The following is a 23,588-nucleotide window of genomic DNA, read 5'->3' as shown; positions in this document are numbered from 1 at the left end:
GTGGAAGAGGAAGCATTAAATGTATGAAATGGGCATTAAATTGAAAGACGGCGCAGGTAAGGGGCACAGGCTACAGATATTCAGAAAGAATCTCTAAAAAAAAGAGAGTGTCTTATTTGAAACCTTTTAAAAAGGGGAAGACTCCTTGTTCCAGGGTGTAGATTGTAAATCTTTGATTAAATCCTGAAATAGCACTATGAAATAGACATGAAGTGTTCCATGGTTCTGAGGAAAAGGGCTCCTGGGTTATCCAGCTGCAGCTCTAAGGGTCTGTTATAATCCTGCATTCTAATGAGCCCGTCAGCCAAGGGATGCTGGCTTTACACTGCGGCATCCCTGCCTGCCTGCAAAACTGTCCTGTTCAGACACAGAGCTCCACCGAGCGCTTCTATTTGCACAGGCCTCGTCAAGTACATTTTTAAATCCATTTGGGAGAGATTAATTAATAATTAAGCTAGTGTGGGATTAATCTTAGGCAAATCTGCTTCCTTTTTGCAGCGTGAGGAAGTGTCTTGTCTGTTGTATCCATATAGTGACCCAACAAAGCACTGATACCAAAAACTGAATTCTCTGTGGCTAATCAGCATCCTGTTACAGCAGGGCCATCATTTGAGATAGCTTTTGTTTTCTCATGCATAGTAATTTTTGAACATTATGTTAAGTTTCACTAAAAGTTGATGGGGTAGGGTTTCTGCAGAGGGTACAAATACTCCAGACTGCTTTGGTGTTTTTTGTTTTTTGGTTTTTTTCATGGTGTTTGAGCATGAATCACTTCCCTGTATCTCATTATATTTACTTGATCAATGAGTCTTCTCTACAGGGGGAAGCAATCTAGAACTCTTTGTGAAAATGTCTCTAACATTTCTTTGTTCCTGGAAGCTCACTTGCTGCTGGAGCTGAAGGTGTAAACAAGGCTTTACAGGGGCATAGTGTGGTAGAAATTCAAGGGCATCTGGTGCATTTAAATGTAGCTCTTATATTTTCCTTTTCTTTCCATGAAATAGCTAATCAAGAGAGGAGAGGAGCTGAGACTGGAGGAAAGAAAGGGACTGGACTGGGAGAGAGAAATTGAAGAAAGAAATCAAAATAATGATACTTCTCCTTTCTGTGTGAACTAAGCCTTATCTAGGGGTTTTCTGCAATTGGGAAGTTCCCTTAATAACCCTCCTTAAGGTTATAGGCAGAGACAGAAAATCCTGTAGTCTGTGAAAAGAATGAATCCTGATCATAAATCCTAAATCATAAATCCTGATGTTACCAAATTGAAATTAAATTCTCAAGTTTTGGATAATAGGGATATATTCTTTTAACTCTCATGTCCTCACCCACGCTTAGCTCTGTAAATCTCTTTCCAATACTCTTCTGAGCTAATTCTAATAGGGGATCAATCAAAATTCATTATAAAAATGCATAATCCCCAGGCATGCTGTGCAGTCAGCCATTAGTGCTCATACTGTTTGATGAATTAAAATGCCAAAAAGTTAAGCTAAAACACCATTGTGGCTTTGTCCCCTACCTCAGGCCTTTTCATCAGCTCTTATGGGAGCCTCTGGGTTAGGGAAGAAGGGCATCCATCTCTCCTGGGGATGCCTGCCAAGCCCCACTTACGTACACGAGCGTTTACAAGCAAACAAGATTATTTTGGTATCTTTCTCTGTTGAGACTGGGGTGTTGGCATAAGGTGTGGGACACTTTTAGAGTATGCACTGGGTGGAAGTAATGAGTGCTTGTGATAAATTCTCACTACTGAGTCTGCAGGAGCGTTTTCTTTTCATCATCTCATTAATGACTTAGAGCCATTAACAGCTTAAAGTGCTGAGTAAGGATTTACATTTAATTTAAGTCTTCTGTTCTTAGCTGACAAAATGTATCTTACACACTTGATAGATGTAATTAGTGTGATGAGGCTTTAAAAGAAATTGGCCTGGTTAAATTTAGAATTTGCCATGTCAGTTTATACATGAAGCCAAAGCGTACATATCAGTAGTTCTGTAGCTCTGGAAAAATGCATTTTATTAATATTACTGATATATAGATGTTTTAAATTTATGATACTGATAACAGTCCAAATCCACCATGCTTTCAGATTTAACCGTGCAGTCCATTATGTTATTATTTCAAATTCTTTTATAGTGCTCTTGCACATCAGAACTTACCATTATGTGCTATGGCTACAGACCAACTATCCTTTGGATGGCAGGGAATTGGGCATAACTGCCTGAGTTCCTGTGCTTTAGTAAACTGACATGAAAGCAGACCTCCATGGAAACTGGCAGACTTCAGTCCCTGCAAACTGCAGGCAGCTGCACTGCACTCACGGTCCCTTTTCCCTGCAATGTTACTGCTTTCTGCTCAGCCTTACTCAGTGCTCAAGATTCTCCTGTGGAATGTTTTCCCTCTGATTTTCTGCGATTGTTACTTGCTCACTAGAAAAATAAAACACTTGTTAGCGCTGCCAGCATCAGCAGGGATGGGCAGAAGATCGTGCACAATCGTGTACATGAAGTAAGTCTGTTCTTGAATGAAGGACAGGTTTCTGTCTGGTAATTGGAGCTTCAGAACTCGTGTAATAATATTTCTGGGTTTTGCTGCAGGCCTGCATTTTGTATCAGTAATGTGACCTGGGAACTGTTGTTGAAGATAAATTAAAGTAGGGACAGGTGAACATTTAGTCCCCAAAGCAGAGAGCCTGCTTGTGCCAGGTACAGGCAGACTTAGGAGGAGGAGACTTTCCATCCCCACCTGGAGGGTGCTGTGTTGGAAGGAGGATAGTGAGGGTGTCACACTGTGAGTCACAGCTGTGAGAGCACTTGGGGTGAATTTCCCAGTGGAAGTGCTGGGGTGTGGATGTGCCTGGGTAGCTCAGGGTGTTTCAGGAGAAGCTGGGTGCTCTGGAGCAGGGTAGGAGGAAGCTGCACTGCTCTGAGGATATGACTCATATCGCAGATGGCTGCAGGGCTAATGCTGGCATCTCAACGTGTCAGATTCCAAGGAATAGTGCACTGCTCACAAAACTGATGTGCTGCAATGGTTATTTGATGTCACTCTGTTTGGAAAAGATGATCCTTTTCTCATACTTTGACTACGTGTTTTTATGTAAGATTACTTTGTTATTAGCAAGGAATGTGGGGAATAAACTCTTCTGGCTAAAAAACACCAGAGTTGAGAATCTGTAAGGTGTTTTTTTAAAGTGAACCACAGCTGATTATTTTCTGAGGTGAGTTCACTGTAAGTGCATGCCAGGAATTAGTGTCAGTCCTTTCTGCAGTAGATCAGAAGGCAGCTCCCCAGGTAACACTCTTTCAACATGCAGCCCTCCCACTGTTACTGAGGTGTGTCTGCCCCGTCCGCACCTCACTGCACAACTGCTCCCTTTCCCTTGCAAGAGAATTTGCCAAAATCTCTGGCGAGGTCTTTTTTTTAGAGTAGCTTCGTGGAGCTGGCCAAAGCACTTTGGAGACCCTTGGGTCTTGTTCAGATGTCCAGTTCTGGGGAGAAATGGAGAGGGGATAATGTTTTGTAACACAGGTTAAGTGCTTGACTGGTGCAACAAATGGGTGAGATTTGGGTGTTTAAAATTCCCATTTGCAGGTTTGAAAACCTTTGCTACAACCTTTGCTTTGTTTTAAAATAAACAGGATAGTCTATAGGAGACTGAAAAAAGAGTTACAGCACACTAATTAAGATGAAGTCTGAAGTGTTTTTCTGTTTGACTCCAGTCTGCTTTTTGTAAACTCTGTTCCCTTTCTCTACTTTTATCACCTGCAGCTTTTGCACAGCTCAGCACAGGCCAAATAGATATTTCTGCAATGTTAAACAATGCATTTTAACAAAGAAAAGCAAACGAGACAGAGTGTATGCTAGAATATACATTATGAAGTATTTTTGGAACAAGGAATCCATTTATGATGGTTGTGTTTTCAGTGGATTTGTATTACTAGTGTATTACTATTGCTTATTGTCTGCTCTGGAGTGTTCAGTCCTCATAGCTCCTTCATCTACAGCTGTTTGTAGCCCCGTGGGCAGCACAGGGAACAATGGCCAAGGCACTTGTGATGCCCAGCTTTCTTGTGAGATCCTGGCTTGTACCTTGGACTGTTTGGTGCACCTTTTCTCCCTGACTTGAGCTGAACCAGGAAGGGGATGATAATCTCATGACATTAGTTTGAGTCTGTTGGTGAGTTTTGCAGCCTTTACCGAACTGGAAAATATAAATGCCCCCAAAAAATCAGAACCATGAATTCTACAGTGCTAACTTCTGTAGATGCTAGGTAAAGAACCAGCATTCAAACATTCAATAAGTTGTTCCTGACCATAAGGGCACATGTAAGAGCCAACAGCACAACCTAGGATTTACCATGAAGCACAAAATAGATGCCAGGAGGATGTGCTCAGCTAGAATAATGTACAGGCTACCTGTTAGCAGTATCTTACCATTTCTACAGGTGTTGGAAATAATCACATAAGAAACAACAAAACTAAGATGGAATATGTTTAGATATTTTCCAATACCAGCTCAGCCCCACAGCTTTGGAAAGAATGTCTTAGATTATAGGAAGGTATTTTCTTCCTTTCATTTAGTAAGATGTGAAAGAAAAGAGAGATTTTTTTGTTTGATGTCTAAAGATGTCCAGAACCTGACAGTAGCAACATAAAAAAACAAACCAAAAAAACCCAAAACAACAACCAAAAAAAGTTTTAAAAATACTTCCAAGAGATGCAGAAATGTTTATTTGACATTCTGTCTCTATCTATCTATCTATCTATCTATCTATCTATCTATCTATCTATCTATCTATCTATCATTTTGTATCTTTTAAATCCAGTTTTTTAAGTTCTGGAAAAGCTGTATGATCCTTCCTGACTTTTTACTAGTGCTGTAAGCCACACACAGTCCTTCCCCTGAGTTTGTTTCTTTTTTCAATCTCTTAGTGTAATTATGGACATGAACATGCAGTGTTTCCTTAGAGTTAGAACACCACACTATGGGGTAGAGTGCCAGTATAACCCTTGGCAAGTATAGGGGTACTGCTGTGTTCAGGTGAGAATAACTAATTAAGGCCAAGTTCACGGTGGCAGCTTCTGCAAGCTGCTGCCACTATCACTGCAGTTAGGTTTGCTTTCTTTTGGCATTAAGGGACTAGGGTCCTGAGAGACTGACCTAGCTAGTTAGTGGGTTTGTTAGTTTGGAGAGGAAAAGGATTTGCACCCAGAACTGAGCAGGTGATTTCCTCTCAGTGGTGTAGTGAAACACTAAACCTTGTAATGCATTTCTGCCCTGGTTTGGTGGGTAAGTAGGTGAGTAATTAAGATATTTTGTTTGTCACGTGTCCTTGCAGTGTATTAGTAGGCTTTGGCTGTCACCAAACACTGGGAAAATTAGCAAGGGTAAAGTGTAATTATGAAGTCATACATGGTCTCAGTGCTGGTGCTGAAAACACAGAAATTCAGCCTTCAGGCAGGAGTGTAAACTGTGACACATGGGCAGTGGGTTGGTCAAGAGCACAGCAGGGGAATGGCTTTAGTGGTGAAGATGACATCTGAGGGGTTTTTGGTGGACTATTTTTCAAGATTATACCTCCAGTCATTCGGTTGCTTTTTGGCAAACAAAAGAGTTTGTGGGAAACAGTAACAAACAGTAAGTAAAGAATGAAATGTTTTGTTTTGTTAAAGAGTTTGGTTGATTTTAGTGATCGAGAATCTTAAACTTGTGACTTTTCACATGAATATCTAATATTCCCTGTAATAACATCAGTAGGTCATTAAGCTCGTTAGAAAGAAATAGTAAATAGGAAATAACTAGCCTTTTGTCCCTTCTCAGTAAGCAGTGCTTATTCTTACATTAGAATGCCAGTGCTGTGGTCATTATAGTGTAACAGCGTGAGCAAGACAAGAGCGGCAGGGAGATGTGATTTCTGTGATGGATTGGTTGAATAAAGAGATACTGCCTACTTGCAGATCTTTTTTCACTCTTGCTTTTATGATGTATGTGCTCATTCCAAAAGAGATTTGCAGGTTCTCTGGTAGGTAAAATGTTGGCCATCAGCTCACAGCTAATTGTCCCAGAAGGTCTTGGCTAAAACCTTTCTATTAAGTTATGACCTCCTTGGTGATGTGTTCATAGCTGTTGAGCTCAGTCACATTTCCCTGTTCGTGTGCCCTGCTGTGTTCTGTGGTGGTGATGCCAGGGCAGAGTTTGGCTGGAACCCTGGGAATCACACCACAATCACTGTCTGGCCCACTGTGATGGCACCCACTCTCAAAAGCTTAGCTAGGAATGAAAAGCAAAGCACGGGAGCATGGACTGATAGGTGTCCTCCCAATGCACGTGAAGATACCAAAAGTCAGAATTACAGCTGTATTTCCTCCAGTGTGGAGTGAAATGAGTTCCTGTGCACCCTCTTCGGGGCAGTGACTGAATCTTATCAACAGAGCTGTAATTCTGTCTTCATTGTTTTCTCTCCTTCCCTGTGGTTTAGGGTCATACCAGTAACATTGGCACAGTTACTGAGACCAGTGTAGTTACAGCAAAACCTTCCAGAGGTTTTACCCAAGAAAATGTGCTGTATCTTCATGTCATGTTTGCTATTGTATGACTTTGCTATTGCTTGTGAATATGTTCTTGCATTGTTTGCTTCTTGTCTCTTTGGACATTGTGTGGTTTTGAGAGGAAGTTCTTACTTTCATCTGTTCCCAGGTGTTGAGTTGCCCATCCTTTAATGTCTAACAATATCTTTCTCTCATTATTATAACAATAAATTTAAAAAATAATTTAAAAAATCTTCTGTTAGGAAGTTGAATGAGTTGTTTGTGGCCTGAGTTTATTTTCTAGTCTAGTAAAGCAGTGTTTTCAAAACAAGTTCTAAACCAGTGGCCACAAACTTCTAAGAGCTCCTAGCCTTGCTTACTTGTCTACTTCTTGCCTTTTCTGGCAGTAGTGATACTGCCACTGGATAGACCATTTCCTGCCAGCCTTCATATACTCTTACTTTCCCCATGTATTCACTACATGTAGGTTATGGCTCCTGTCCACAGATCTAGTTGAGTACTCAATATGCTGCAAGGGTTTGATGCTTCTCCCATGTGATACAGAAGGATGCAAAGGGCAAACACATCTCAGTATGAATTGATTTATGCAGGAGATACCTGTGATTAAGGTCCCAACCCACTGGATGTCACTATTGTTCCACAGAAATTCACCCATGGACTATTTATCTAGCATTGAGGGCTGACAGCAAAGACCATTTGTTTGCAACAAACTGAAAATTTCTAATTGTATTTGCAGGATTATTGTACATTTATGTTCACTTTGCAATTGAATTTTATATTGAGGTTCACCATTTCATAGTAATAAGAAAAGAGTGTTGCCACACCTTCAGCTGTGATGACTCTGGAAGTGCAGACAGTGAGTCATGAAAACCAGCCAGCAGAGAAGCTTGCAGTCATTATACTCAAGCCACTTGTTCTCGTTATTATTTCTTACTCTGCAGTTGCTGGAGGTGATCTCAACACAGTGAATGAACATTACCAGTCTCCTCAAATTTGCTTAGTACATTAGTTATTTTCTTTTCCCAAAGATGTGCATTCTGTGTGATGTATTACTTTGAAATAGCTCTTGAATATTCCAAGAGCTGGGTTGCTGAGAGCTCAAGCAGTCCACTGGCGAGGAGGATGCCTTGGTGCAAGGGGACTGGATTACACTCCCAGTCCTCAGCTGCTGTGTGATCCACCAAATTATCTGAAATCTCCCATGTCTGTTTGCCATCATCTCTGTCTCACAAAGTCCTGACTGCCCTTAAAATTTTTGGGGTGCTACAATAAAATGAAGCAGTCTGGATCTTCCATCTAACATTTGTCTCAACATTGTCTAAATACGTGTGGATTCAAACCCAGTGAAAATGACAATGGGCATGTCAGAATTCTGCACTTTGTCTACAACTTGAAAAGCCCTGGTCTTCAGTGGTAGCCCCAGAACACCATACACGTCTCAGGAAAAGGAATAGTAAATTACTAAAAATCCCAAAAATGTACAGACAACAAACCTAAAAAACAATCAATCAGAAACAACCCCCCCCCCCCAACACTTCAAACCCCATTTCTGCTCTGCTGAAATTGAAATATGTAGGTGGTATCAGCTCCATTAAGGAGGAGCCATATCATTGGAGGCACTCAGTCACATCTCCTTCCTCAGTTTAGCCTAAAATGCTTGTGTGAAGGCTCGTGGGTTTGTGAGAGGCACCATAGCTGCTGTGGCTCTTACTTTGACACCCTCTGAGGATTGCTTGGCATCGCCCTAGCGAGGTTTTAACAGTTTTGTGAGAGACTGGCACCAAATTATCTAAAAACCAAGACAAAGTGGGATCAAGGTTTTAGATACTGGAGAGAAGCAAAGGAGAAAATTCTTAGCTGGAACCTTTGAGGCTTCAGCACTTCATTTGTATTCAGGAGAGGGGCAGCCTTTCACGGGGACTAAAAGTTGCTCAGCTAAGACCAAGTCGGTCCCCTAAGATTATTAGAATTTGTGACTCTGGTGGCCTTGCCACCCAAAACAAGTCACTTTTGGAGTGTTTCATTTGGCGGTGGTGAAACTCAGTTTAGCTGAGTTCATGTGGGTTTTGCCCCCATGAAAACATGGAGTTCATAATGTGTTTTAAGGTGCTGTGGAGCTGGTTTAAAATGTTTTCTAAGCCATAGGCACTAGAGTGGAATTTAAAACCTTGGCTCAGAGGCCTTGGGCTGTGCAGGAAGCTTCAGAGAGTCACACCAGGCATGTTTTTTGTGTAGCCAGACAGTGACTGCATTATCAGTGACAATGGCAGCAATTACACCCTGACCCCTATGTGTTTGGAAATACCTGCACCTCGGGTTTTCCAGCAAGGAATGAATTAGTTGATCTGAGCATGTCTCTGTATGAATACAAATGCTGGAGTTTTACTATATTTTTTTATCCATCCATGATTAATGGCAGACTGGCCTTATTTTCTTTTTCCTACCTATAATAGAGAATTTTTCAAAGGGAGCTAGTGATGATTTTACAGGTAACACCTTCTGAAGGAGGCTTTGGATTGGTTCCTTCCGAGTAGTTATGTTTACCAACAAGGCATTAAAGAAACACAAAAGAAAGCATATAAAGTCTAACTCAATTATAGACAACTCTCACAATCACAGTCCACTAAGAAGTTTTAGAAGATGTATTGAATATTTCTGAATAACAAAAAGTCTAAAGTAATAGTATGAAATCACTTTCTGATTGCAGTTTGCAGTCCTAAAATGAAATATAAAAATTTAATCTTATTTTTAGATGTATTTATATTTGTACACGAACACACACACGTGTGTGCGTGTCTGTATGTATGTATGTATATATGAACATCCATACATTTTGGGCCAAATCTCTTGTATTTTGGTTGTGCCTGATGTTAGTCACCACTGCAGAGGTGAAAGCCTCTGAAATACAGGGATGGTTCTTAATGTGAAGTTTATAGCAAACTCTGATGCTTCAGTACAGAGATAACCAAGATGTGCTGGTAGCAAACTGAATTCTATAGCAGCCAAGATAATTAAATCTGTCTTGAATTTTTAATAGCAACTTCCAAGGTACAACTCAGGTGTGCTTGCGCTGTTAATGGTGTAGGGTCCTTGTTCTCAGGGAAATGGGGTCTCTCTTGCAGGGCTCACTACAGTCTCAAGCTTCCACCCTCAGCTATTTCCTCACCACATTCCTTCAAAATGAGAATGGTTTCATGCTATGAAAAAAACCCCAGCCCAACCCCCTTCAAATGTATTAGTTCTTTTAAGAGAGGTTTCTAGCTTTGTTTTCATTGTATCGAGCATGTTTCAAGGTGATTGGCTCTGACTGGGTTTTTTTCCAGTAACAATTCAGGAGAACCTTCTGTTAAGGTTTTGCTTTTTCTAATCTGCTGCAGTGAAACTGCCTTGTAGAAATAATCCCTCCCAAGTGATTGAAGATGTGCAGTTTACAAAGCCAAATCAAGTTGCAAAATAGAGATAATTAAATTACTGACTTCTATAAAGGTGCTGCTGTATTATTCCATACCCTCCCTTCCTGATAATCAAAATAAGAGGTATGATTTATTTGAAGATATGGGGGGTATTATATTCTTCTGCAGGCAACAAAATACATAATTCTGGGAGAAGAAAGGCAGGGAATAGCTGGGTCACAAATCTGTATTTTGCCCAGAACCACTGGTATATGACTAGACATTAAAACTGAGTATCTGTGAATTCTGTAATGTCATTAGGTTTTTGGTAAGAGAAAAAAATGATTTGTCACTGATTTATGTAAAAGGATTTTTGGGTGTGCTCCTCTCACAGCAGTGAATAACCAGTTTTCTCTGAAAGCTCTTTGCAGCTGTAGTATGTCTAAAATGCACAGTGTTTGGCATTTTAAGTGATGAAGCTTTATTTAGTTATTAGAGGGACACTGTGCAAAACATAACACACAACCTTAGCAAGCCTAACCCAGCAAATAAACAGAAATAGAAGAAAATGATGGATTTTAGTGGTTTCCTCAGCTACATTAATGCCTTTGACAGCCTTGAAAAGAGAATTCCTAATGAGAACTGAAACAAATGTGTGCAGGAAGTGGTCTTGCTTTTGCTGCTGCACATTTGAGTTCCTCTAATTGCATCAATAAGGAATTTCTGCTCCTCATCTAATGAATGCCTTTTGACTGCCTTCTGAAAGGCAACTGGTTGTAGGGATAAACACTGGCACCTTTTGTATGAAGTCACATAAACAGGTTTCAATTGCTAGCTATCAGCCCTAGAAACAGTGTTACAGTGCAGTACAGTAAATCCCACTGTACCTTTTTATTTTTAATTTTTTCCTAAGCCTAGGTTTCCCTCTGCTTTGCCTCTGGTGTGATATCTCACGTCCTAAGCATGCTTTTTAGTCTCTCTTGTGTTGGACAGCAATCAGGCATTTTTTCAGAGCTGTGCCTGCACCATCTCTCTCCTCAGACAACTTAGAATTCATATGATGCTACAGTACCTGGGTCTTTACTTCATTCTGGGCTCAAAAAGTGAGTTTTAGAGCAAGCACTGGGGTTGGGGAGGCAGAGGGGGGGCACCCTGAGTTTGATTTTTTTTTCATTGTTGTCATTTTTCTCCCTAAACAGGGGCACAGTTGGTGCAGATGCAGTGGACTACTTATGAAAGAAGTTTTCTATTTAAAAACAAGAGAGACTTTAATGAAATCAGTAGAGGGTTTGTACAATAGGTATTGTATTAAACCAGAGCTCAGGCTTCACATTGATTGCGGTATTTAAATTTCAATGAGTTGATTATGTATGAGAGTAAAATGACCAGTATTATGAACGTACAAAAAAGGGACATAGAAGAGCTGTGCCAGAAAAGTGAGAAAAACGTTCCCTTTATAGTCCCTAGAGTTCAATAAAGCACCACTATTTCCCAGCTTTTAAAAGCTCTTTTATCACAATGGTTCATACCTCGCATTCCCTGGAGCCTGATTTGTTATACGTGCAGGGTCCTGTTCCATTCAGCAGCATCTCACTGGTTTCAGTGTTGGTAGGTTTGTAATCTACATAAAATTCCTGTGTGCTTGGAGTCATTTGCTTCAGCGACTGTCTTTTCTTTTTCCTGTGCCTCCGCATGAGAGAGCGCTGCTGCAGCTGCTTCATGCTGGCAGGGTAACGCTTCCATGACACATAGATCACCAGCAGGATCACCAGCACCGACAGGAAAAGAGCCACGCTGCCTGCTATGATTTTATGGAAGGAGATGTGTTCTGTGTCGTGCTCGGGCTCGGAGCTCGACTCGGTGGCTCCCATAGTTGGGGGCACAGGGGGCTTGCTGTCGTGTTTAGGCCTGGTGAGTTTTGGTTTAAACGTTGGCTTTGGGAGAGCTCGTGCTAGTTCAAACCTTTCCGTGGTACTCTTGCCACAGATGCTGTAGTTTTTTACTGCATCGATAACGTTCACCCCTTGCAGCTCTTTGGGGCTGGCACAGATGATTGTATTTTCCCTCAGCCCTTTGAAACTTTTAAGCCAGTTTACCAGAGAGCAAATGTTTCTGCTGCATTCCCATATATTCCCGGCAAGGCTGATGTCATTGAGAGATATCCAAGAATCCAAAATTTCTTGACCAATAAATGTGAGCTTGTTTGAATCCAGGTTGAGGCGCTGTAAATTGGGCACACACTGAAAAACACTAGGTCCACTGAAAGCTTCTATTTCATTGCCAGATAAATCAAGTCTTTGTAATGAGCTCCAGGTCCAGGACATAGTTTGTCCTATCACACTGATTTTATTCCACTGTAAATAAAGGTTTTGAAGGCTGACTAGCCTTGGAAAAAGTGCCAGGTTGAGCTTAGAAAATTGATTGTGCTCCAGATGAAGCTCCTTCAGTCTGATCATACCTGCAAAGACATTCCTTGCTAAACTTCGGATGCGATTATAACCCAGGTCCAACAGTTCAAGGTTCCTGCAATCTTGAAATATTCGAACAGGGATGGTTCTTAGGGAATTGGAGCGCAAATGTAAACTCAGCAGCTTCCTTAAGCCCCTGAACTGTTCGGATCCCAGAGACTGCAGCTGATTGTATGACAGATCCAAATTCCGGAGATTTGTCACAGGTCTGAAGGTATTATTAAGAAAATAGGAGATTCTGTTGGAACTCAAGATCAACTCTTTTAGTCTGCGTATTCCACTGAAAGCATTTTCGTCAATATTGCTGATGTGGTTATGGTCTAAATAGAGCCAGGTGAGTTGATTAAGACCTTTAAATTGATTGTATTTTAGTTTTTGGAGGCTGTTATATCGAAGGGACAAACCTAAACAACCAGCAGATATACTTGAGGGAATCTCCTGCAATTTCTGAGATTCACAATATACCATTTTGCCTTCACACCTACAGCCCTTAGGGCATCCTCGTTCAGCAGAAGAAAGCATTGTCAGTAATACAGTAGGGGCTATTACCAGAGCTACAGCTGATCCGCTCAGTAGCCTAATTACATTGAAACCTGGAAATAAAAACAACTTAGAAAAGTTATCCCCCCACACATCAGTCATTTCTTTCAATCATGCTAAAATCTGTTTACTTAACAATCATTTACAAAGCCCTAGCTTGACTCGACTACTTTTCACAGTGGTTTTTTTGTTTTTTTTTTTTTTTTTTTTTTTAAGAATGCCTTGATATAAGTACTGAAAAACAGTTGGGTAAAAGGTGTAATCCCTAAGCCATTTAAGTATAATAACAATTCACATCAAGCTAAGACTATGGAGTAATTAAAGCACAGGCTATGCAGTAACTATGAGCTATAAATTAAAAAGATAACGTGAAAAACATACCCATCCTTTGTGTCGTTCAAAGGTCGTCCTTAGGTCTTTTGTTTTTTGTTTAGCGTGCCACAAGCATGGCAGCCCCTGTCAGCTGCACTGTAGTGAGTCAGGGCTCGCTGACACCCAGGAAGAAAAATTGGACCCCTTGGGAGATGGACCGATTTTGGAACATTATTCTTTGCCAGCCGCGCAGAACGCTCCAAGAATAAATCAATCCCGACGCGGCATTCGCAGCAAAACGTCAAATTCTTCCTAGGTGATGGGATCTTCACGGATATTACGCTTTTGCATCTTTCTAGTTAGGAACCTGGCTGTTAAAGCGTTGCTTCGTAGGCGAGCATGTTGTCAGGTGCCGGGCGCAGCGCTCAGCTCCGGGAGCTGCCGCCCCCGTGCGCCGCGGGCCCGCGGCTCGCAGCCGGCCGGGCGCGGCAGGTGCGGGGAGCCCGGCCCGGGACGCGGCTCCGGCGCTGCCGCGCTCGCATGCCGACAGCTCCGGCCGGCTGTGGCGGGCTGGCGCCGGGCGCTGCCTTATGTAAAGCTGCCCCCAGCGGCAGCGGCACCGCGGGCATGTGCAGTGCCTGCCTTCCCTTGCAAATGAGGCGGCTCTCCCGGGAGAGCGGCCGCCGCTCGCCGCGCGGTGGGCAGCTCCGTGCGCGCTGCCGAGGGGTGCCGACCCTCTGTGGTTGTGAGAGCTCCCCGCAGCCCTGAGCTTAAGAGCTCAGCGGCAGCTGCCAAGACTTCCGTCTCAAGGCCTGACGAGACGTTTATAGGACATAGATACAAAAATTTGGTCGGAAGGGTTTTTTTTCTTAGTGCGTTAGACGTGTCCACGTAAGCTTTTTGCAGTCACTCATTATTTGCCGGTGAATTATTAGCCCCCTCAGCGTGTCTTATCAGGTGCTTTAGTGTGGATGCTATTTTTTTACAACATGAAAAATGTTTTTGGGGATGACATTTTGCCTTTTTGCTTTCTTCTCTGTTAAAAGGCTTAGTGTCAGGTTAGAAGAGAGTACTGTGCTCATTTATTTCCCAACTTGCTGTCACTTTGTTCACAACACTAACACTTGGACCACTTTCTTCCAGAACCTTTACAACACAGCAACTAAGTGGCTTGGTGTAGTACCTTAATGAGGTGACTTGTTTTTACTGTCACTTAGGACATGGACAAGATTTCATGTGAAGGTACAGTAATGCTGAGCTTTTTATGTGTGTGATGCTCTACAGTCCTCATATATGACCAAGAGAGCCACCTTGTCTTTCCTTCGTTTTCCCTTCCCTGCATGCTGTAGGGAAAGATCACATCCTCTCATCTGGGCAGAGCAAGGGTCAGATGGTGTTACAGCAGATACACTGTGCTGGCAGAATTCCTTCACCGAGCAGTATGTGATCACAGATGACAGTGGGCAAGTGGAAAATCCTGGCTTTGTCGTGCAAGAATGGGCAGGAGGCTGAAGAGAAGTGTACTGCTTCTTAAAAGAGGAGTGCAGAGTGCAGTGCTCAGATGAAACCAGACAGTGCAGAGAGGCACTTTGCCTTTCTGGGGGCGGATCCTTACCCTTGGAATGATGTGCTCTGGCTTTTCTCTAATTATTCACTGCTGTGAGAATAGAATAACTTAAAATGAGGTGAAACCTACAATTTTCCAGGCATTAAAATGCCACCTTTGCTAGTACTTAGGCTGTGAATGACCTCAGGTTTATGGTAATCTCACTGGTATGAATGCACCAAAGCAGAGTCCCTAAATGAGGAGCGCAGCTACTGGCTAACAGCTACAAATATCTTTTTACGTCAGAAATATATTCCTGCACCATGGCACCTGCACCATTCTGTGAGAATTCTTCTCTTTGGGACAGATTGGTGGAGAGGGAAAGGGTTAATTGCTCCATTAATCTCTGCCAGTGTCACCATCTCCCACTCTCTGCTACAGCTGGTTTGGGCTCTGCAGTCGGGTCTGTAGGGTCGAGCGACAAACTGCAGAGTGCACTGGGAACTGAGCTGTTCTGCTGACAGCAGTGTCACGTGCCAGTCTGGTGTCCTGGTGTAGGCTTTCCATCACTGCCTTGGAGTGTCTCTGTTCTTGATGCAGCAGGAAAAAGACAGTTCAGACCTTTGGTAAGTCACTTTGTCTTTTGGAACTGCTGCTCCTCCTTTGTTGACAGTAGATGTCTGTGAGAGCTAGACTCTTTATTGAAATTACTCTTTTAGGTTCCTAAACTTAAATGGCCTGAAATTAGGTCTGACTCTTCACCTGGTTAAACACAGCATGTAAAACTTCTAATAACATCCAGATCCTTTCTTCTGAGGAATTGGTACAACTTAGTATACAGCTGGCACTCAGCCTTCTTCCCAAACTTTGCCTATTCTCTGGCTTTTCCTTTTTTTGATTTTCTCCCTCCTCCGCCTTGGTTGTGGAGTTAACAAGTAGCTTCTTGGCCACCGTGAGTCAGCAGAGCTTTAGCAGCTTTCCTAGGGTTTTAATAATTGCCAATACACTGGACTAATAAGAGGGAGCAGTCACTCTTTACCAAGAGTTATTTTCATTTTTCTGAAAGGGGTGAGACATCAAGGCTTGAACAGAGCGAGCATCAAATCTATGTTAATGGATTGCCAAATTGAATTTTCTTTACTGAGATCCTTTTTGAATTACACAAGCAGGAAAAGTGCCAGATAAACAATTTTTTAAAATTACATTTATGTATCTTTATACAGCAGAATAAGTTCTTCTCTATTTGTGGAAATAAAGCTCCCAATATGAAACAAATCCCAGTATGAAAGATTTCTTATAAAAATTCAGACCGATCTGGCCATGTAAACTATGACAAATAGAGAATGTAGTTAAAGCTGTGTTTTACATAAGAAGATACCTTTGCCTTGTATCAGCTACACCTTGTCTATCAGTGCACCCCTGCTGGGTAACCATTCAGCTCATGCACTGGGAAACGAGACCTTGAGGCCCAGGTAAGTGGTTGGATTCTCTTATGGGTAAACTGTGGATAGCTTCCCTTAGACTAATCCCACAGCTCCCAAGTGCCCCAAACCTAGGAGTTTACTGACGCCTTGGTGTGAATTTAGCTTGTGCTATGTGTGAGTTCTGTGCATTCATTCTGCGGGACAGTTGCTGTAGGCACAGGGCATTGTGAACTCACCTCTGTGTCGCTGCCTGGCAGCTCTGCCTCCTGTCCTGGCCTGGAACAGCAGTTCCCAGTCAGGAGCAAGAGGTGCAAGTGACCAAAGTCCCACTGACTTCATGCTGGCTGAGCATTAGTGCTCAGGAACAACGTTATTCCGTCTGCCTGAGAGAAAAGTATTTTAGCCAATTCTGCAAAGAAACACCTCTTAAGAAAAAGGTTTTGTTTATTTGTGTAGTCTTGAACACAAAGTTCAAGTCTGTGTTTTGGGGGTTCAGCCTTAAATGTAAACTGAGATACCACAGAACCTGAGATGCTTGTAAATTTTGAGTTTTATGACTCCATGATCACTCTAATTTTTTTCCTGGGCCGTTTCGGAGAGGAAAATGGCCTAGATCAGGAAATACAGTGGCAAATGTGTTACTAGATATGCCCTAACATCCATCCAGGTGAAAAGAAATGTGTTGGGCAGAGGCTGTGATGAACACATGGTTTTCTTCATCTACACAACAGAGAAATTCAAAGTTGTTTGGAAATTATGTGCTATGCTAAGGTAGTTGTAGGTGTAGAAGAAAGGATTACAGACATCTCGCCCCTGATAAGTCACGGTGTACTAATTACCAGAGGAACAGCCTTGCCCTTAATGGGTTGCAGCTGTGACTAACAAAGATAAGTATGATAAAAGGAGTGGGTTGGTTGGTCAGAGGAGGACTTTGAAGCTGGGGATGCTGAGGGTGGACCTGGAGGAAGAGGAATGATCCTGAGGAAGGAACTAGTGAAGGGACAATCCAAAAGGACTGGGCAAAACAGGGGAATTGTTGCTGTGAGGTCAGTTTGGGTCTGCAGTCAGAGTTTAGCAGGAAATAACCAGCAGTCAGAGGCTGTAAGGCAAACCTACAGCAGGAGCTTGCTGCAGCCAGAGTCACTGAATCGTTGGAATCAGGATAACTTAATTGTAGCAAGGAATAAACGAGGACCCTTTTCATGCTGTGATTAACCAGAAGTCTGTGTCTTGGCTCATTTCTACCCCTAACGAGAGGTCTGCTGCAACAGTAGTGATAGTCCTGATTTTTCTCTTGGTGCTAAGTTTTCAGCAGGTTTTCTGTCTGGGTATTGTTCTAGATTGATTTCACTGCTATCTGGTTTTGCACTAATTTGCTTCAATTTAATTTCATATTTGGTTTTGGGTTTTCTTATATGGTTAAATTATAGTGTGTTTTCTTTTTCTATTCATTCTGGCTGAGTTCTCTGTACCTAGATGTGACTTCCTATGGAAGGCTTAGTATGAACTGCAGCTAAAATAGTAAATGGTGAGAAAAAAGATGGCATTTACTGTGAGAGCCTGCTCCTCTACAGATCTGGTTTGGAATTGAAATTTTTCGCAGAGGAAAGGGGAATCAGCAAATTGTGCATTTTTTAGGATTATGAGATGGTACCTGTAGTAGCCAGGTACATCTGTTTACTAAGTACGTTTGAAAAGGGAAGGGGGTGACTGCATTATCAGGTGTCAGTAGGGCAGGGGAGGGATGTAAACATCCCAGAGTGTAAGAAAGCAGGTGCTGGTGGGATCCATGCAAATCAATCAAGAGCCTTACCCTGTTCTGTCACGTGGTTCACCTTAGCATGGAATATCCTGAGGAAGGCTTACTCTTTAAAATCCTTTTAATGATGAAGTTACAGAGAAGAAAAAGGAAAAAAATTAAAAGATTTCTGTTACTCCCTGGAGAAGTACATTTGGGAATGCAGCTTGAGCTTTTCTAGACAGAGGGTGTTACATTCATAGTGCACAAACTTTGGAATTCAGACTAGACCAGAATACAGCATTTTCCTGCTCACAGACAGAGCTCTTGGGTCTGGGAGTGTGAATCACACATCCCTTTGGGGACCTGTAGTTAGCAAGTGCCGCACTGTGTTCTTTTTGGGTTTATGAAGTGACACCGTGTGTCGTTCCCTTGACTTTATTCCTCTATAAAGAAGCCAGGAGTCGGCTGGGTTAGCAGTAGTAGCTTGCTCTAAATGGCACTGTAGTGAGCTATCAGTGTATCATTAAGAGAGATAAGTCTAATAAAATGTGTCTGCAATTTTTGAGCCAGTGATTAAATGAACCTGCTGTTCCATGAGGATCAGATTAGAGCTGGGGGCGTATAACTCCCGGTGTAAATATCAGAGTGTGGGATGGCAGAGGGAAACTCAGGATGCAGGCTTTGCTGAAGGCAGACAGAAAGAGAGGGAAGTGTGAGAAAGCCAGGTTTGAGGAACGTGCAGGCAAGGGAAATGGAGGCAACAGAAAATGTTCTGAAGAAATAGGGAAAGAGGGTTGAGACTAGAGGATCCTATCCCAGGAGTTGACTTGTACTGCCCTAATGGACCGTGGTGGTCAATGGTAAGTGAGGGAGATGGATAAATCAAAATATTCTTTATCTTCTGTTAGAAACTGCGATTTTGTAAGGTCTGCCCCCGCCCCTGTGGGGGTGAAAGGATCCCATGTTACACTCTCCAAGGAGTGTAGGAGCCACGCTCCACTCTGGGCGTCAGTGTGCCGTGTAACGGGGGATGGTTTGCAGGGGACAGCAGGGCCACATCTGTCAGTGTGTGTGCCCAGCAGGGCTCCTCAGGGCACACGGCCACTCTGGCTATTGCTTCCCTCTCGCACAGTTACACACTTGGATAAGGGAGCTTTTCCAGCTGGGCACTTCTCGTTAAGTCTTAGCATTGTGGACAGGTCACAGGGGCCCCTGCACTGCCCTGGGGGAGCTGAGGCTGCACACAAACCTTTGTTCACACTATCCACTGCCTGGATTTTCCCAGACCCAATCCTAAGTCCTTTGGCCTTAATGAGGCATTGGACACGTAACTGTTCCTGACTAGCTTTTTGTCCTATGATTTTGGAGCTGTTTGAGGGTGAAAGGAACGAGAGACTTGTCTGTATAAACTGTGGGTTTGCTAGTAGATAAAACTAGCACTGAGAGATAAAAGAAGCAATGGGAAGGATTCCACTGATCGATAAATGGAATGAGAGGCTTGTCTTTACAAACTGTAGGTCTGCTGATAAATAAAATAGGATACTGGGAGATGAAAGGAACAATGGGAAGAACCAGAAATTTCATAGTAATTCCACTGATTAACACAAGGAAAAGAAAAAGGGGAGGTTATACATTAGAAGGGGGTCTTACGTATTAGACATTTTGGGAGGCCTGTACCTTTCTAGTACCTCAGCCAGTGGGGAAGAGACAGAAGGACAGGTGGCCGGGAAATTAGGATAAAAAGGACGCTGCATCATCCAAAACTTTGAGAGACCCCAGGGGAAATGCCCCATGGCTCTTCCTTTATTCAAATAAAATTACAGGACTCTGTCTCCCTTTTGGACATAAACCTCTGGTGTTTGTGGATTAATTTTCCTGACAAGGGCAAGCAGCCTGTGCTTCAGTCTCATCCTTTAGACACATGACATGAGATGCAAAGCTATCATTTTACTTATTCTCTGAAATTGATATGTTCACTTCTGTTCCAGTGGATTTAGTGTTGATCCATTCAGGCTTATCCTGCAGCATCTTCCTGAAAAGTTAGTATGAGTAGGAGCAGGAGCAGCAGAAGGTGCTGGAGGATCAGAGATCATAGAAGTAAACATTAATTACATCTTCCACATAGTGCTTCAACCTGCAGAGCATGAATGATCCCCACTGTAAGTGCCCTGGAGATGTGTAGGGGTGATATGCAAGGCTGTGTTGGTGGCCACTGCTCGTGATTGTGCCTGCAGTCTGTGTAAAGGTGCCAGAGAGTTTACGTTAGAATAAACCCAGGCTTGTTGCAAATGCTTCCCACTCTTCTGTGGGCCAGGATGCCATTGCTGGAAGACTGCTGTCCAGACAGCACTGCCAGGGTTTGTGTGGCCAGTGTTGAGAGAGCCTTAGGTGTCACCGTGAAGCGTGCTCGTCTGGGAAAAACGGTTTGTCTCTGCCTTGGTTTAAAAGACAAATACTTGCCAAGGAAGGTGGAAAAATTCCTGGAATGGAAAGGTGACCCCCTCCCTTTGAAAATTATGGTGCTTCTACGCAAAAGTATGGGGAAAAGGAATAACAGTTCTTTATGAGGATATATCTCTATATATGTAAAAAGACGCAAAACAATAAAAAGGATAAATACGATGAAAGCCAAGAACCCCTCTAGCAGTCTCTTCCCAGCCGTCGGGCGCGTTCCCCTCTGCCCCGGCGCAGGGCCGCTGTTGGCGGCGGTGCCTCCCTCACGGCCTCGGGGCGGGCTGTGCGCGCCCCGAGCCTCGGCGGGACGGCGGCCTGGCCTTCGCTTTCCCCGGCGCTCGTGTGTGCGCTCTGAGTATCCTAGCGCTGGCAGCTGCGGGGGTTCCAGCCGGGTGCTCTCTCCGGAGACAGGGAGGAGGTGGGGGCCCGTTTTCCCCTGAAACGCCCGCGGAGAGGGGGAGGGTCTCTCGGCAATGGCGGGTGCTGAAGATCAGCCCCAGTCGGACGGCAGCTGCCCGCAGCGGCCTCACGGGCGCCAAGGAGAGCTCACAGCAGCACCCAGCCCTCGGCAGGACAAGTCCAGTAGCGGAAACCGCCCTGCTCCCCACACAGCCAGCGTGTTCCCTCTCTGCTAAGCCAGTGCCCAACCACCCTGTTCCCCTCCCTGGAAGATTTCAGTGGAATGCTAGAATCACTGGCCGGTTTTTTATCAGAATTGCCGACTATTCATCTCCCAGGTGTCAACCTCCTCTCCTCACAGCGTCTTTTCAGGTAACGGATGGGAGAGGATTCACTGAAAAACCCAAAGCCGCAACAGTGTCCTGAGGTATCTGACTTGTGCCTTGCTAGAACAGTTCTGCATCTGCATCAGGGGCGGGCTGTGAGGGATGGCAAGGGGAATGAACTTCCCGGGTGGCCAGATTTACGTAGACATCTCACAGAAGAGTTTTGTTCATGGAGAAGTATGCAAAGGCTGGGGTATCAATATAGAGGCATTGCATAACTGCAAGCAGCACTGCAGCCTGCTCCCAGGGAAAAGCACTAATGCTGACAGTGTCCAGTTCTGGCCAGAGGGAAAGGAGTGAGCTCTGAGGGTGCGCTGTCGTGTAGGTAAGAGCAGGAACAGTAATGCTTGACTAAAGATGAGGAGGTGGTAGTGCCAGCCGTGTGGCCATTTTGCAGTTTTGTTGTTCACCAAACTTTAGATCTTTTCAGTGTTCCATGTGTATGTGTAGTTAAAACCCTCAGGGCTGGCCTTGGCCTCCTCAGCTGTTCCCTCTGCCCTCATGCCTTTGCCTGTAGCTGCTCTTTTTATACTCCTATCCTTTTGGTGCATCTCTGAGGGATTAATATTTGTCATTTGCACATGGAGCATACATAGATGATGCATGTTCACACATTTCTTGGAGTTTCAGACCTTTGCCCTGCCATGCATTTAACTCTGTGAGGCTTCAGATGAAGCTGCCTTGATATCTTGCTACGTACTGAGGCTGTAGAATTAACTACTCTGTCAGGTCAGCCCTGGAATATCTGTTGGCTGCAGTGGCTTCTTGACTGCTGGAGGAAGGCAGCTGGCAAGAACTTTCATTATAGGAAACCCATGACATCCACATCGTATCAGAAACCATTATAACTTGTTTTCCAAACCTGAGCTTTTATCCTAATTTTTTGGGGTCTCAGTATCTTCACTTATGAGAGAGGAATAGTGGCACGTAATTCTATAAGCATATCAGCATAATAGATGATTTGCATGACTTTTTGTCTGACACTAGTTATAGTCAAACATATTCCTTTTCCATCAGTTAAGTTGTCTGTTACTTTTAGGAATTCCAGCACAGGTTATTCTGTATCTACTGTAATTTTTATTGCATATTATGGGTGTCATTTATTTTGATGTCTTTTTTTGAGCTTGAGTGGCCAAACAGCAGAATTCCATGTGAGGACAGTGTAGTTGTTAAATATAGAAACACAGACCTCTACTTAAACTGCAGAATTACCTTTTGTCTGTGGTTAATAAGTTGCCTATGTCTGTTCACTTACAGAACCTTTCTAATGTTACAAGAGTACCATTTTGAAAATTACTTCAATATTTGCTGAATATTACCTTTAATTTTCCATATAAAAATTGCAACGGACACATTTTTAGCTTCTTGAAACAAAAGGTATATGTAGCATTTCTTAGGATCAGACCTGAATTAGTAGACATTTTATTGGTGTACTTCCTAGTCTCACTGCTCTTCAGCATAAACAGGCATACAAGGGCAGGACGGCAGAGTAAAATGATTTCATTTGATATGTTAAAATAGTCTAAAATAATTTCCAATCTCTCCTTTCACTTGGTCATGCGTGAAAAACTCCACAAAGAAAAAAGCATTCCAGCTTTCCTCTGTTGGGACTCCTGTTTGGACTTCAGTGTGGTGTTCTGAGGCTGTGAGTTCCAGAGTGATGTGTTATTAGGCAGCATTAGTAACATTTTGAAGGCAGAACTAAACATGACAGTTGAGCAGATTTGCAACTGAAAGAGGAAAACATGAACAAAGTTAAGAAGCATATAATTGTGCTCATTCCCACCGTGACTAGCATAGAAGTGATTTATTCCAAGTGGCTGCAGTTGCGTGCTTAGTCACTTCCTTCCCTGGCTTCAGCCTACTGCTGTTTTTTTTTGCTATTTCCTGCAAAAAGAAGTTTGTTCTCTTTTCCATCAAAAGTTTCAGATTTTTTAGCTTTTGGTGACTCGGTCAAGTCTTTTTCAATTAAGCAAGCTGTGGCAGCTTGTGGATATTCCAGCTTTGGTAGCCTGGTGTTCCTGAGAAGGCTCAGAATGTTAATTATGCTGACAGTCTTAGTTAACCAGCCTGTAATCAGCTGCTGTTTAGGCAGGGGTCACCTGTCCATGCCAGTAATGGCGGACTAGAACTTTATGGTTTAAAAGAAAATAAAATATGTACAGGTATATTTTGACTATTCCATTCTTTATTTGTCATCTTTCTTTGTCTTTTCCCATTGGGGTGTCTGGCAGACAGAGCTCTGAAGAAACCACATCTTTAAATTTAAAAAGACCTATTAGTTCGTCTTCTTATCTCTACCCAAGATAATTGTCTTAAATTAAATGTGATTAAATAAAAAATAACCATACAACCAAACCCCAGCATGTTTGGGTGA

The 23,588-nt window shown here is 43.0% G+C and overlaps 2 protein-coding genes across 9 annotated transcripts in view; one reads left to right on the top strand and one right to left on the bottom strand.

Annotated features, from left to right (window-relative positions):
* LRRTM3 (leucine rich repeat transmembrane neuronal 3) overlaps nt 1-13,732 on the bottom strand; it is a 79,751-nt gene extending 66,019 nt beyond the window's left edge. The window contains exons 1-2 of one of the 3 annotated variants that reach the window (XM_040071782.1): nt 13,331-13,732; nt 11,471-13,002 (exon numbers count right to left, since the gene is read on the bottom strand). In XM_040071782.1, coding sequence (XP_039927716.1) covers nt 11,471-13,002; nt 13,331-13,334 — 1,536 coding nt within the window. In that variant the 5' untranslated portion in view covers nt 13,335-13,732. Of the gene's footprint in view, nt 1-11,470; nt 13,057-13,330 lie in introns of those variants that run through there. The other 2 variants (XM_040071783.2, XM_040071781.2) reach the window with 2 other exon arrangements.
* The window catches only part of CTNNA3 (catenin alpha 3), a 444,137-nt gene that overhangs the window by 193,643 nt on the left and 226,906 nt on the right, over nt 1-23,588 (top strand). The window lies entirely within an intron of this gene.

This window comes from Hirundo rustica, chromosome 8 (assembly GCF_015227805.2).
Source record: "Hirundo rustica isolate bHirRus1 chromosome 8, bHirRus1.pri.v3, whole genome shotgun sequence".
Classification (NCBI taxonomy): domain Eukaryota; kingdom Metazoa; phylum Chordata; class Aves; order Passeriformes; family Hirundinidae; genus Hirundo; species Hirundo rustica.
Note: the sequence above shows the minus strand (reverse complement) of the source record. Positions and strands in the feature narration are given on the sequence as shown.